Raw genomic sequence first — 14,526 nt, 5'->3', positions numbered from 1 at the left:
ACAAAGGGAAGATGGGGACCTCAACTTATCCTGTTTCTTGTTATAGCAAAACAAAACAAAACAAAACAAAACAAAACAAAGCAAAGCAAAACAAAACAAAACACAACTCCAGGACGCATCAGTGAAAGCTACAGGAAAGTTGATCTGGCAGAAGCCAGAAGGAACAGTGGCACTCACACTGTGCGACCTTCTTTGGTGGTATCATGGATGTTTTCTCGGAGCTATCCCTTGTGATAGAGGTTCTAAGACTTTTTGCTCCCTAACATTCTTTGAATCTATTTATTCATTTTGAACACAGGGTGATGCTGCCTTTTATCATATTAACTAGGTTAGTTGATGGACTCACAGTATCTTTAGGAGATTTGGGTGTGATGAGTGTGGATGAAAAAACCCCCAAAACCCTAGGGAGTGAAAACTGGGAGTACCGATGTGGACTGTGTCAGGCAACTTGGTTGTGTCCTGAAGTTGCAGGTTCCTTAAAAACACAGCCTTGTTACCTCTCTACCCGTCTTTATTCCTCCTGTCTTATCCTACCTTTTCTATGTCTCTTAATTTCTAACTTGACTTCTGCCTGTGCCTCCCGGACACATCCTGAAATCAGGAGTCAAGAACCTCCTCCTGAGTGGAAGCATCATCTCTTTGAGGGGACCTCTTTGGACTTCATCCATTGACAATAAACTGGGGAGGAGGAAGAGTTGTACATTACTGGGATTTAGGTAAAAACCAGGTATGCTCAACTTCCTACAATTATGGTATTTGTAACAAGTAAAAACACAGGTCCTAACAAGATAGTAAGATGAGGTAATAGGATTCCCAGTTACCTGAAATTCAACTTTGCATTTTATCTGGTGATTTTACCTAGAGTGTGTTACCAGGCAAAAGTATCGAGTGCAGAAGTTGAGAAACCCTGCTAAACAGTGGTGGTCTTAAAGTCCTAGTTTACATCACAACCTTCTCCAAGGCTTGTGAGGTACAGATTTTGACCTACTATTAGACTGCAACATTTTCTCCTTTCTTCTGTTTTTTGTGCTTGTTGCTGGGGCTTCAGCCCATGCCCTCACCATGGCGTGTAAGTGCTCTACCACTGAGTCACATCTTTGCATCCCTTATCCCCGTTTCTGATTCAGGAGTTCTGGGGAGATTCAGTTTCCCTGCGGACTGCTACTGCTGGTTTCAGGCCTCCCGCGAGAACTGCGTCCTAGAACACTGGGCAGGGGCCATCACCCCCTGCGTGGAGACATCTCCGTGACAGCTCCCAACTGGGGGGACTTCCGCATCCGGACCACCGGCTTGTGAGTACGTCCAGGTTCCTCCAGGCGCCTCGGAGGTCTCTGCATCTCCCTGGCAACCCAGGATGGGGGCGTGGCCTTGAGGGGGCGTGGCAAGAAAGGCGGGCTCAGACGCAGATAGTTTTCTCTTGATGAAGGCTGCGAGGCCGCTACACCTCAGGCCAGCGTATTGTCCCAGCTCGGCGCAGCCGCTGGTGGCATCTGGCGCATCCCCGCTGGGTTAAGGTTCAGCCTGCTCTGGTATGCGTTAGCCAGCTTGTGCCGCAAGGAAGCCCCCGACAGGCACCGGGACTTGAAGTTGCGTTTTTGCAACGGCGCCCAAGGCCTTCACCCTCAGTGAGGCACGCGGACAGTAGGTGGACAGGACCGGGCATAGACACTAGGCCGCGAGGCGCCCAGGTTTCAAGGCCGCGTGGGGGCTCTAAGGTCGCACGCCTGGGGGCGGGGCTGAGGCAGGGTTGGGTGGAGCTGGGCGGGGCCATCTGGCGGGCTGGAGGCGTGGCTGAACTGAAGAGGGATGCGCTATAGGCGTTGTCACGGAGAGGTGGGCGGGGCTGTAGGGGTGGGGCGGAGCTAGGACAGCGGGGCGGGGCTGCCACGCTTGGCAGAGTTGGTAGGGAGCTGATGTCCTGGAGCAGCGGGATCCGGACTGTGGCCTGGCCGGCCTCTTTGTTGTTTGCTTGCTGCTTTGGGTGCGGGGATGTAGGGAGCAAGGTGCCCCCACATCTCACAGAGTCCTTTTTAGAGCCCCTTTACACCTGACTTAGCTTACGCTATTTATAACTACAAAATGCGTTTAAAAATAACTTTCCATTTTGAAATATTTTCAGCATTTGAAAAAAGTTGCTAGTGGCACAAAAAATTCCCACAGTGCGTGGTTCCCAGCCTCCCCGGGGAGCGTTAGGGTCTCCAGGAGCGAAGAGCAGGCAGGAGCTGCTCCCTTCCTGCGCTCACCCGACCCGCATCTGGAAGGGAGCAGGAGGCGGTAGCCAGGAAGCGCAGGCACCTGAGCCACCGGCCTCTCCCTGCCTCTCAGGCAACCATCTAGACTCCATGCCTTTACTTTTTTCTTTTTTGAGCAGTAAGCTCCATCCAGCCCCTTTATTATTTTTTTGAGGCAAGGTTTCATTTAGGCGTGCAGCTGCACAGGTAAGTCTTGAACTTGCGCTCCTCCTGCCTCAGCCTCCCTGTGTGTTGTGGGCATAGGCGTGTGCCATCCCGCCAAGCCTGGCTTTACTGTTTTCATTCCTCTTCCCCGTGGGTGGTACCATCCTGCAGGGCATTTTAGGCCCTTGTCTCTGTCCCTGCTTTGGTGTCTTCACTCTGATGTGTGTAGTACAATTAGAGCAAGCTTATTGAAAGTGTAAACCCGATGGTCCTCTGCTTCTAAGGATCGAGTTAGCCTGCAGAGGCCTCACACACCACCTGGGTTGAGATGTGTGTCAGAGACCATTCCTCTCCATGGTATCTCCTGGTCAGGTGGTGTCTTCCCTTTACCTCGGCTACACACCTTGAGGTTGGGGAGCTGCTGGTTGGCTGGGGGAGTGGCCCCCTGACCATCTTCCTGGTGGGTGATGGATGAGCAGAGGCTGGAGGCTTTAGAGTGACCCTGGTTTGTCCCTTTTGAGAAGGGGGACTCTTGGGGCCACCTTACCTCCACAGATTCTGCACTCAAGTCCTAGGTCTCTATAGTCAGGTTTCAAGGTTGGGGATCGGTGGCCCTGAAGTGACGCTGCCAAGAAAGAGTCCCTGGGAGATGGGAAGAGCAGAGACCCTTGATGTCTCATGTTAGGGCTGATCAGGAAGCAGAGCAGGGAGATGAGGATGATGGCGTGGGGTTCCTTTCAGCCTTCACAGGAGGGTTTGACTCTGCCAGCATCCTGGTTGGACTGTGGACAGGGTCCATTAGGCCTGGGCTCCACTGAGCAGGAGCTGGGCATTGGAGGGGGTGATCTACATGCTCTCTTTGTGCACGGGTGTTGTGTGACTGGTCTGAAGCAGACATGATACCAAGTGACTAGCCTGGGGTAGAGGGTTCTGAGTGACTGCAGAGGGGACCTGGGGTTGTAGTGGACACAGGCTGTGTGACGGCCAGACTACAGGCTGGGAGAGGCTTCACTGACATGAGAGTAGAAGTGTGTCGATGTCCGCTCCCGGCCGGCAGGAAGGACACACGACAAAGTCTGGTAGTGGACAACCTTTTCTTTTTATTTTCCTTCTCCGTACAGCCTGCCCTGGGATCGCTCCCAGCCGAAGCCTCCTCTGGTCCGCTCCCCGCGGCTCCTTCCGGGCTTCGCTCCGAAGCCTCTACCGGTCCGCTCTCTGCGGCTCCTTCTGGGCTTCTACTTCCGGGCTTCTACCTGGCTTCTTCTTCCGCCCAGGGGTGGCACCGGTATATATACGGGTACAGTGTCCAATCATGTTAAAGTAAGCAAGGCAAGCTGATTGGCTAACATCATCAGTTGCCAGGCAGACTATATTGTTGAGCGGGTTGTTTACGCGGTAAGCAGGAAACTAACATATTCGATGGGAGGGGTAATCTACCTCAGGCTTTGCTCTTTACCACAGGCCGCACGTCCGTCGCGCAAGGCGAGCTATCACAGACGCGGCTCCCAACATCTCCCCCTATTTTATTTTTTATGAATGTGCGCATCGTAGCCCTTCCTGGACTGGGTGCAGAGGCTTATGCCCTATGTGTAGGTCCACCGTAGGTCCTTGGCTTAGACCCTGGTTGGCCATGCCATGGTCTGCCAAGGCCCTGAGGCCCTCGTCCTTTTTCTAGGGCCAGGCACAAACTGGACGGAACCTGGATGCACACAAGCTTGCACTCATTTCCTCTCCGTAAAGAAATCCCCTCGGAGAGAAATTTAGACCTGGGCAGCATCTAACAGTCCAGCGGCTTACGTGCAGGATGGGGTAGGGCCTGGCTTAGGTCGAGTCGTGCTGGGGAGGCACGCTCTTACCCGTCATTGACTCACCTACCCTGCTGTGTATTGTCACCTTATGGAGGAGAATGAGGGATGCCCGCCATATCTAGACTCGGTCGTGGGCCAATTGAGCAAGCCATGCATATGCCTGAGGATCTTCTTGTCCATTTCGGGCTACCGCTATTTCTATTCATCTTATTGGTTGGTCTGTGATGGATCTCCAGTAGGGCAGGTCTGATCTTCAGTCGAGGGCTTTGTTGCCCGTGTCAGTCTCTCCGGTATCCACAGTGGTTCTCGTCCCGGTTCCTGTGGGAAAACACAAACCGCGCCTCGGTTCCAGCTGACCACTGGATCCGGGCCCATCCATTGTCCTGTCAGGACATCTTTCCACTTCACCCACCCTTTATGGTTGGGGGAAGGGTTGCAGTGCTCCACAGCTGGGGAGCGATTATCATTATTTAAATTTAAAAAATTGTGTGTGAATAGTGCCATGGATAATCGTGCCTTTGGGGCCAGGCCTTGGCCTACTCCCCCTTTTTGTTTTTGTAAAATTTCTTTGAGGCTTCTATGAGCCCTCTCAATGATTCCTTGACCTTGGGGATTGTATGGGATACCATGTTTTAATTGAACCTCCATCATTTTGCAGAACTCATTGAAGGCTTTGCCTATATAGGCTGGTCCATTATCAGTTTTTAATATTTTTGGTTTGCCCCATGCGGCCCAAGCTGCCAGGCAATGATTGATCACATTAGACACTTTTTCACCTGTTTCTGCTGTTGCGAATATGACGTGAGAACAGGTGTCTGTGGAAACATGAACATATTTAAGAGTCCCAAACTCCTGTATATGTGTGATGTCCATCTGCCAAACATCACCAGGGATCAAACCTCGAGGGTTTACTCCCATCGGTATGGCAGGTTTGTATGTGGCACAGGAGTCACATAGTCGCACGATATCTCGTGCATCTGCTCTAGAAACATGGAAATGGTTTGCTAGTGTCCTGGCATTAACATGAAATTTATCATGGAAGGCACGGGCTCGCTCGATTGGTGTTAGTAAGGTAAAAATCCATAACGGGCGAGTGGCAGTGTCAGCAGCCGCATTCCCCTGTGCCATGGGCCCTGGCAGGGATGTATGTGCTCTTATGTGGGTGGTGAAGACCTTATGGTGTCTGTTCTGAAGCAATGTCTGGATAGACAGGAACAGTCCAGCCACTGTGGAAGTGGATCTAATTAAACTGGCAGTCTCAAGCACTTGCATAGCATTGACCACATACCTAGAATCGGAGACAATGTTAATGGCTTCTGAGAACCGTTCAAGAATCATTTTAACGATCTGCAGTTCTACCACCTGAGGCTGATCTGGTTTAAATTGTATGGTAACCGGGGGCTTGCCTAGGATCACATAGGCGCCTATCCCCGTCTTGGAGCCATCTGTGTATATTGTAGTTGCTGGGACTAATGGCTCAGAGGCAGTAACCTTTGGAAAAATTATAGGGTGCTGAGTGACAAATGACAAGATAGGGTCTTTAGGGTATTGATTGTTTATATCCCCATGGAAAACACATCTCAGAATGGCCCAGGTATCTATGCAGGCAGCCAGGGTCTTGATCTGGCTGGCGGTATAGGGTACTCGGATGGCTTGTGGTCCTGAGCCAAAATGTTGGACAGCTCTATCATGCGCTTCAAGGGCCAATGAAGCGACTGCCTCCGGGTAATGCTCTATGACTTTTGCAGGTGAGACCTTAGGGTGTATCCACAGTAGTGGTCCTTTCTGCCAAATCACCGCTGTAGGCTGTAGACTAGTCTGTAGCAAACAGACATCAAAGGGTCGCCCTGGTTCAATTCTGTGTAAGGTAGCCCCACCTAAGGCTTTTTCCACTCTCTGTAAGGCAGCTCTTGCCTCAGGAGTGAGCCTCCTGTGGGAGGCTATATCTGGGTCTCCCTTCAGAAGGTCGAACAGGGGTTTGAGATCTGAATTTGGTATATGTAAATATGGCCTAATCCAATTAATGTCTCCCAATAGCCTTTGCATGTCATTTAGGGTCCTAACGCCATCCGTCCTAATGGTGACCTTCTGTATAAGTCTGGAGGCGACACTGAGGTCCACACCTGCTGACCCAGGGGTGGCCCTTGTTGAAGGCTGCCACCCTGAGCTGTCCTGTCTCTGGGGCGGGGGCCCGCCTGTGAAGGGGGCCCCCTCTGGCCGTTTTTTGGCTCTCTAGCATCTTGTCCACAAATACGGTTGCCCTGAGCATCAAAGACCGACCTACACTCCTCAGCTTTGTGTGATCCCTTTTTGCATCGCCCACAAACATATGGTTCTTCATTCCTAGGGCGAGGCCTAGCATCTGCATTGTTTGGGCAATGACGTTTAATGTGTCCTGGCTCCCCGCAGGCAAAACACCCTTTAGCCTTACATTCCCCTTCTAACCCGCGAGGTCCCCTCTGCTGTACAGCCGCGGCCAGGAGAGCAGCCACTCCCGAGTTGGAGAGCGGCCCCCCTATCTCTCTGCATATCCTAATCCAGGCGTTGAGGTCCTTGTTCTTATGAGGAGCTATCGCTGCCTTGCACTCCTTTGTACATTGCTCAAAAATCAGCTGTCTTACCAGCGGTCGAGCCACTCCCGGATCAGAAAATATCTTATCGGCAGCATCTTGCATTCGGGCCACAAAGTCAACAAATGGCTCTGTGGTACCCTGAATTATTTTTGAAAGACACAAGGAGGCAGTTCCGGCACCACTTACCTGTTTCCAGGCGCGGAGCCCTATGGCATTGATTTGTTCATAGACAGCGCCGGGGAACTGGGTCTGGTCATCAGCGTGCCGACCTTCTCCCATAAGCATTTCCTTGTTCCACCCCCGGTTTCCCCGATTGGCGTTTCTCTCAGCCTGCTCTGCAGAGAACTCTGCGTACCAGGCTCGCCAATCCAGGTAACTGCCCGAGGGCAGACACGCCTTTGCCAGCTGAATCCAGTCCGCGGGGGTGAGGGGCCCAGAAGACAGATTCTCCAGCATGGCAATGGTGTAAGGCGCAGTCGGCCCAAAGGTTGTAACTGCATTTTTAAGTTCTCTAATCTGCTTTATCTCAAAAGGCTCCCATACATTGCGTCCCTGGCCCATAGCTACTTGTACAGGAAATATCCCGTAGGGGCCACTATCTATCCCAGGTGGATGTACCTCATGAGACAAGCGTCCCCCCTGCCAAAGCCGCCTGTAAAAATACCGACCCGCCGGCGGCGGAGCATAAGACAGCGGCCGTGATTGGGCGGAAAATGGGGGCCCGTGCATCACTTCCTGTTCTGGCGAAAGGGGAGGGAGCTCCCAGGCGGCCGCCTCGTGGCGAGGGATCGCCTCCGGAAACGGCCCCCAAGGTGGGGCGGAAGGCTTCGCCTCCCTCTCGCGCCGGGGAGCGCTCAGGAGCTCTCTACTCCTCCGCAGACCAGGTTGAGCAGAGCGCAATTCGCGGGGCAACGCTGGAAAAGAACCCTGCGACTCCTTATTGAGCGATTTAGGCTCCTGACAGCTGGTCTCTTTGGCCTCCTTGCCATTCAACTTTCCCTAGTCCTCGGAGTCAGACGACTCCGAGGCTAGAGCCCCGTCCTCCTCCTTAGCATCCTTGTTCCCCTTGACGGACCCCTCTCGGGAGCTCCCTGACTGGGCCTGCTCAGATACCCTGCGTACTTTTGTAAGCTCTTGAGAGCTTTCTCCACAACCACCCTCGCTCTTAGTGTTGCTACCTAACATGTTTCCCATCTTTTAATATGTTACTCACCGCGTGAGGCCCAAGGAATCCGCCACTTACGCGTGAGCCTGAGGGGAGTCTAAAAGCCCTGTAGGTGCGCGCCACCCAGAGCCCAGGCTTATCCCCAACTCACCTGTCTCGCAGCTCTGTACTGGAGCGTTGTCCACTTCCACGTCTCGGGGGTGATCAGTCCCCGTGCGGGCCTCCAAATGTCGATGTCCGCTCCCGGCCGGCAGGAAGGACACACGACAAAGTCTGGTAGTGGACAACCTTTTCTTTTTATTTTCCTTCTCCGTACAGCCTGCCCTGGGATCGCTCCCAGCCGAAGCCTCCTCTGGTCCGCTCCCCGCGGCTCCTTCTGGGCTTCTACTTCCGGGCTTCTACCTGGCTTCTTCTTCCGCCCAGGGGTGGCACCGGTATATATACGGGTACAGTGTCCAATCATGTTAAAGTAAGCAAGGAAAGCTGATTGGCTAACATCATCAGTTGCCAGGCAGACTATATTGTTGAGCGGGTTGTTTACGCGGTAAGCAGGAAACTAACATATTCGATGGGAGGGGTAATCTACCTCAGGCTTTGCTCTTTACCACAGGCCGCACGTCCGTCGCGCAAGGCGAGCTATCACAGACGCGGCTCCCAACAGAAGTGTGCATTCATTCAGTGATGCTCCAGTGGTGACAATGTCCAGTGGAGAGCCGTCCGTGGGCGCATACTGTGAGTTGTGTGCTGGGTGCATCCTCCCGCATGGCAGTGGGTCACTGTGGGTGGGTCACTGGTGGTGCTGAAGGGCTCACTTGTGTCATGCTGACAGCTGCACTACAGATGTTAATGTAACAGGTGCCATAATTCTCCAGAATGGCACTAGGATGCTAAATAATGGACAGTCATGCTCTTTTGGTACTTCTTCAGTGTTTGCTGTATTGCTGTGACCTACATAGCTTTTGAGGTTCTGGGGATAAGGACTCTGAGAGGATGAGAAAATAAAAGACAAAAGCTGGGATCAGGTGGAGCCCTTAGCCTCCTGAAAGGAGGAAAGGAACTGCCCCTTCACTGGAGGGGCGTTTATTTATACATTTAGCAACTTAGTGTCATGTGACACCCTGCTGCCTAGTGATCTGCATGTATGGCAATCTAATGTTCTGAGTTTTGGGGTCCAGAGTCTCCCGTTTCCGTGGCTCACCCAGCTGGCCGGCTCCTGTGTGCCCTTCTCCCATAGGACAGTGGGCCTGCACCACTGCCCCCCAGGGTCTGTGCTGCCTCCCTGTGCTAACTGTGCTGTTCAGGGGTAGGAGAGAGATTTGTACATGGCAGGGAGCTGGTGCTGCTGTCTCCTTGCTGGCTAGGGGACAGAGAAGGTGCGGGAAGTTTAGGGCCTCACAGGAGGCGCCAGCCTGCGTGGCCAGCCCTGTGCCCGCTCATGCCTTCCACTCCCATGTTGGAGATGAGAGCATGAACCCCAAGCTGCTGCACTGTTTCTGCATCCACAGTCCCCAGGGTGAAGCCCAGTGTGGGTGGGGGCAGGATGTGTGCTGTCCCCCAGTGTGGGGTTCCTTATGCACTGAGTGCTGCCGTTCCTGCTGCATGTTGCCTGGGGACTGAACCCCCGGGCATTTCCTGCCTCTGTCAGCTTGGGCCTCGGGCAGCTGACTTCTCTCAGATGAGTGAAAGGTGAGCAGGAGAGACAGAGACAGAGGCAGGTGAGCGCCCTGGCCCCTGTGGCCCAGCCTGGCACAGGACAGCCCACTGTCAATCGGGGCCATCTCCCGTCTGTGGACGTAAGTCAGGATGCCAGCCTCCCCAGGGAGCAGTCACTCTTGGAAGGGAGGAAGACCTTGAGAACTGTCCTGCAGGCCCTTGCTACAGGGTTGGTGCACATTTAGTGAGGACATTGGATCTGTTTTCTTTTCAGTGTTTATTTTCTTTAAAGAAGTCTTCCTTCTTCTGGGTGTAATTGATACTCAAAATGTTTGAAAGCTTTCCTTTTTCATGATTTGCTTTTAGTGTATTGAGGCCCCTGCTATCCACTGCCTTCTGCCATTTAAGTGGTGTCAGCTGGACTCACTGAGCACCTGAAGTGTGGTTTCCAGTTGCCTCAGCCCTGGTTGAGTGCTCAGGGTGCAGGTGCTCCTGGCTGCCATTCTGGGCCACTCTGGTGCCGAGCGTTCCTGTCACCTGGGAGGTTCTTTGTCTGCACCCGCCCAGAGCAGTGTTCCCCCCTGGGAACCCTGGGCAGTGTCTGGGAAATGTTTGATTTTCATAGCTCGGGTTGCAGAGGTGTTCCACTGTCATCTGGTGGGCAGAAGCCAGTGTGATGCTGAATATGCCATTGTGCAGAGTCCTGAGGGCTGCCCTGCCTCACGGGCCTGTGTTTCAGAGTGAGATTGGGGGTGTGGGCTTGGTTTTCCCTGAGCAGAGCTCGGTCAGGCAGCGGCTCCTGTATGGACCATGGCTCCCTTCTGCTCCATAGTGAGCCCTCAGCAGGAGATGCTCCCTCCAAGGTGGCGAGAGTGCTGTGGCTTTGCAGGTCAAGACACTACTTTTAAAAACTGACTTCATTGTCTTACAGCTTCCTGAGCTCTGAGTAAAGGCAGCCTCCTCATCCCGGCTCAGCATGGCCACCATGTCAAGGTAGGAGTGCTGGCACAAAATGCTGTAATCTGTGAGGCTGTTAGCTCTGGGTCCTGCACAGTGGTGTTCCCAGAGCAGGGCCCAGGAGGAAGTAGAGAGAAGAGGGAGGAGGAGGGGGAAAAGGAGAGAGAGGAGGAGGAGAGTAGGGAGGAAGGGAGAGGAGGAGTTGGAGAGCTTGGAGAAGGAGAGGGAGTGGGGAGGAGCAGAGAGTAGGGGAGGAGGTGGACGGGGGAGCAGGGAGGAGGAGGAAGAGTTGGAAGGAGGAGCGGGAGGAATAGGGGGAGCAGGGAGGAGGGAGGAGGTGGGAGAAGAGAGGGGGCCAGCAGGGCCTACACAGTACCTGTGTGTCTGCCTGATACAAACCCATCTGGCTGTCTTCATCCTTGCAGACAGAGACTCCGTGGTCACCTGGGGCCCTCTTGTGTGCCTGGCAGCTCGAGGTGGGCAAGGTTTGGACTTGTACCCAGGAAGGTGTTTGGGGGTCTGGGGACAGGGCACTTGGGCGGAGAGGCTGCCGGGTGGCCTGGTGGCTTGGGCTGGCCCTCTGACGAGGCTCTTGCCACTGTCTCTGAGAACCTGACCCTGGGCCTACAGCTCAGATGCCCAAGACCTCAGCCCCCAGCGGTCAGCATGTCAGGACCATGGGGTGGCTGGGTCTCTGCGCGGGCCCCCAGCGTGGGTCCACAGAGAACCCGGACAGTGGGGGTCCCGTGCCCGTTCCCCACGCTGTTCTCACTGTCACAGTTGCTCTATCCCAGCTGGGGGCTGATGGCTCCTGGCCGGGCCTCTGGGGCTTGTGCTGTCCTATGATCCCCGAGGAACAGTCCCCACGGGCCTGGGCTTCGGAGCCCTGTGCTGAGGGTCTTTCCCTGTGAACATTCGTCCCAGGGCAGGCACGCTCCCTTCTTCAACCTGCCCACGAGCCTCTCCTTGCCGCCCAGCCCTGTACCCCGCTGGTCAGGAGCAGTGTCCCCTCGGGTCCGTGGCCTATGTGCGCAGGGAGAGCCAGCGAGTCTCCTGCTCTGGAGCCAGGTTTGGACGCACTAAGGAGCTTGCAGGGGTGGGGGTGGGGGGTGTCTGAGATTCTGTGCGGTTCTGGGGTTGGGGAAGGGGGCCGTCCTCTGTCAGACGAGGGAGGGAGAGGGAGGCAGGAAGGCGAGAAACAGCAGCGGTGGGGTTCCAGGCACCCAGGTTTTCCCAGGGAGTCGCCCTCTCTCCTTCAGCCAGGCTAGAAGGGAGCCCTCTGCTGGGGACACTTCCTGTGCGGTGGAGGGGGCTCTTTGCTCCGGGATCCCCTCGTGGCCCTGAGCCTGGCGGGGCGAGACTGTGCGGCTGCCAGGTTCCCGGTGAAGTAGCGCCCCCCTCCCTGTCTCTGCCTGACAGTGTCCCCTTCCCTTGCAGAGGTGTCCCTCCGGGGGCCGCTGCCCCCCCCCCCAAGGCCGAGGCCCCCAAGCTGCTGGAGGTTCTGAGTGCCCTGGAGAGGAGCAAGTCAGGCCACAGCAGGGAGGAGATATTTATCGTGGCCCCCCGACAATGCGGCGGGAGACTTCACTGACGAGGATTCCGGAGACAAGACGGCCAGCGCGGCCCCCAGCTGCCGGCAGCGTGCTGCACGCCTTGGTCGTGTCCGAGGACAACTCCTGCCGCGAGGACAGAGAGGAGCCGTGCTGCAGTCGACCCGGAGAGGCAGCAAGGCGGGGGCGGAGGCTCAGCACGTCTGGACCAAGAGAGACATCCAGCCGGACTTAGGTAGCTGGACGGCATCAGACCCTCACATGGAGGACCTCAAGAGCCGAGCCCCGTGGGCCTCTTTGAATTGTTCTTTGATGAAGGCGCCATCAGCTTTATTGTGAAGGAACCAATCGCTACGCAGAAGGGCGTCTGCCTGGGGCTCGCTGCCCAGGAGCTGAAGTGCGCGCTGGGCGTCCTGATCCTGAGCGGCTATGTCTCTTACCCCTGCCGCAAGATGTCCTGGGAGACATCTCCCGACTCCCACCATCGTCTCGTGGCCGGTGCCATCAGGAGGGACAGATTCGATCTCATCCTCTTCTCGTACCTGCACTTCGCGGACAACAGCGAGCTGGATGGGAGTGACCGGTTCGCCAAGGTCCACCTGCTTATCGAGCGGATGAACTGTAGCTTCCAGAGACACACGCCGCTGGAGGAGTGCTACAGCTTCGGCCAGTCGCGCCTGCGAGTACTTTGGGCCGCAGGGCAGCCGGCAGCTACCCTCGATGCGGCTGGGCTGCAGGGTCTGGTGCGGGATCACCAGCGGCGGCTACCTGGTGTGGTTCGAGCCCTCGCAGGGCACACTGTTCAGCTGGCCGGACGGTGCCCTGGACCTGGGCGGCAGCATGGTGGTCTGGTTTGTGGACGGTCTGCAGGGCCGCAGCTGCCTGCCTACCACATCTTTTTCGACAAGGTTTTCGCGAGTGTCAGGCTGCTGTCCATTTTGAGGAAAAGGGGCATTAAGGCTGTGGGCACAGGACGGATCGGTGTCCCCTCAAAGGTCCCTGGGAGCTGAGGAGGATGAAGAGGGGCACCTTCGACTACAAAGTGGACAAGCACGAGGAGATCATCCTGTGCCACTGGTGCGACAGCGGCGTATTCAGCCTCTGCTCCAACGCCGTGGGCATCAAGCCCGTGAAGCCAGCCGGGCGGCACTCAGGCGCGGCCGGGGTGCAGCCGCAGGTGCCCCAGCCCTGGCTGGTAAGGCTTCATCGGGACAAGGCGGGCGGCGTGAGCCGGCTGGACCAGAACATGGCTAGGTACAGGGTGAAGATCCGCGGCCTGAAGTGGTACTCAAGCTTCCTGGGCTACATCATGGACGCCGCCCTCAACAACACGTGGCAGCTGCACTGGCTGTGCTGTCTGGACGCGCAGGTGGACTTGCTGGCCTTCCGCAGGTACGTGGCCTGGTGTACCTGGAGAGCAATGCGGACCCTACCTCGCAGGGCCGACGCGGCCGACGGCTGGAGACCGAGAGCCGCTTCAACAGGATCGGGCCCTGGATCATGCACCAGAGCAAGAGGACCCGCTGCCCCCATGCACTCGCAGACCGACACGCGGTGTGAGAAGTGCCAGCAGGGCGTGCGCGCCAAGTGCTTCCAAGAGTACCACACCCGCTGAGCGGGAGGGCCACCACATCCCATGCCGGGTGGAGGGCGAACCCTGCCGCCTGCCCTGGCGTTCAGTCCCCACCCCCACGGTCATCCTGGGTTTGCACGGACGTTGTCGCGCCTCCCCGTGGCCTAAGTTAGTATTTACATTTGGGTGCTGAAGTGTTTACAGGTCTGTGTTTTATCCTGTTATTTATTTAAACTTATTCAAATAAAATTTTGCGTTGGGGTAGATTTGAGTTCTAGTAGGGATGATCGAAGAAGAACTTAGATAACCAGTAAAAGAATTTTACTAGTATGTGCCATGATCTGAGGTGTAGGTGGTCGTGTACTAAATATCACAGTGAGACAGTGAAGGATTCCTTGGAGAGGTCTGGCTCACGTAGTCTAGGGCTATCAGATTCTCCGTATATACACAGCCTGTCCTGTATTTGTTCCGAAAGCTAGAGCGGCAGAGTTATATTTTTTGGTAAAAATATTTTCTTATTTAAATGTATTCATGTGGAATCTATAATAAATATGAGATGGTAGGGAACCATGTTTTCCCCACATAATTTGTGAAAAGAGAAATATATGTCTTGACTGATTTAAATTCCACTGTTAAAATTTTCTGAACTTTAGGGGAACATAGTTTGGTCCCAGCACTCTTAGGAGGCTGAGGCAGGAAGATCACAGATTCAAGCCCAACCTGGCCAACTTAGTGACTTAGCCTGACTTTGTTTAAAAATAAAAAAATAAAAGGGCTGGGGTTGTAATTCGTGTGAAGGTCTCGGTCCAGTTAATCCCAGGACTGCAACAGAAGACAGCAAATGGGAAGCT

The 14,526-nt window shown here is 54.9% G+C and overlaps 1 protein-coding gene across 1 annotated transcript; it reads left to right on the top strand.

Moving 5' to 3' along the window:
• The first annotated feature begins 1,326 nt into the window (after window positions 1-1,326).
• Window positions 1,327-14,242, top strand: Pgbd2 (piggyBac transposable element derived 2). Its single transcript, XM_023561493.2, is given in 11 exon segments — window positions 1,327-1,641; window positions 8,553-8,674; window positions 10,527-10,588; window positions 10,978-11,028; window positions 11,477-11,620; window positions 11,990-12,776; window positions 12,778-12,985; window positions 12,988-13,068; window positions 13,071-13,502; window positions 13,505-13,631; window positions 13,633-14,242. Coding segments are annotated over 6 exon segments (1,155 nt in total). The 5' UTR covers window positions 1,327-1,641; window positions 8,553-8,674; window positions 10,527-10,588; window positions 10,978-11,028; window positions 11,477-11,620; window positions 11,990-12,554; the 3' UTR covers window positions 13,718-14,242.
• The last annotated feature ends 284 nt before the right edge of the window (window positions 14,243-14,526 follow it).

This window comes from Cavia porcellus, unplaced genomic scaffold, assembly GCF_034190915.1.
Source record: "Cavia porcellus strain 051 isolate PalLab524CR breed Dunkin Hartley unplaced genomic scaffold, mCavPor4.1 scaffold_2, whole genome shotgun sequence".
Lineage (NCBI taxonomy): Eukaryota > Metazoa > Chordata > Mammalia > Rodentia > Caviidae > Cavia > Cavia porcellus.
This window is presented reverse-complemented; position numbering and strand designations above follow the sequence as displayed.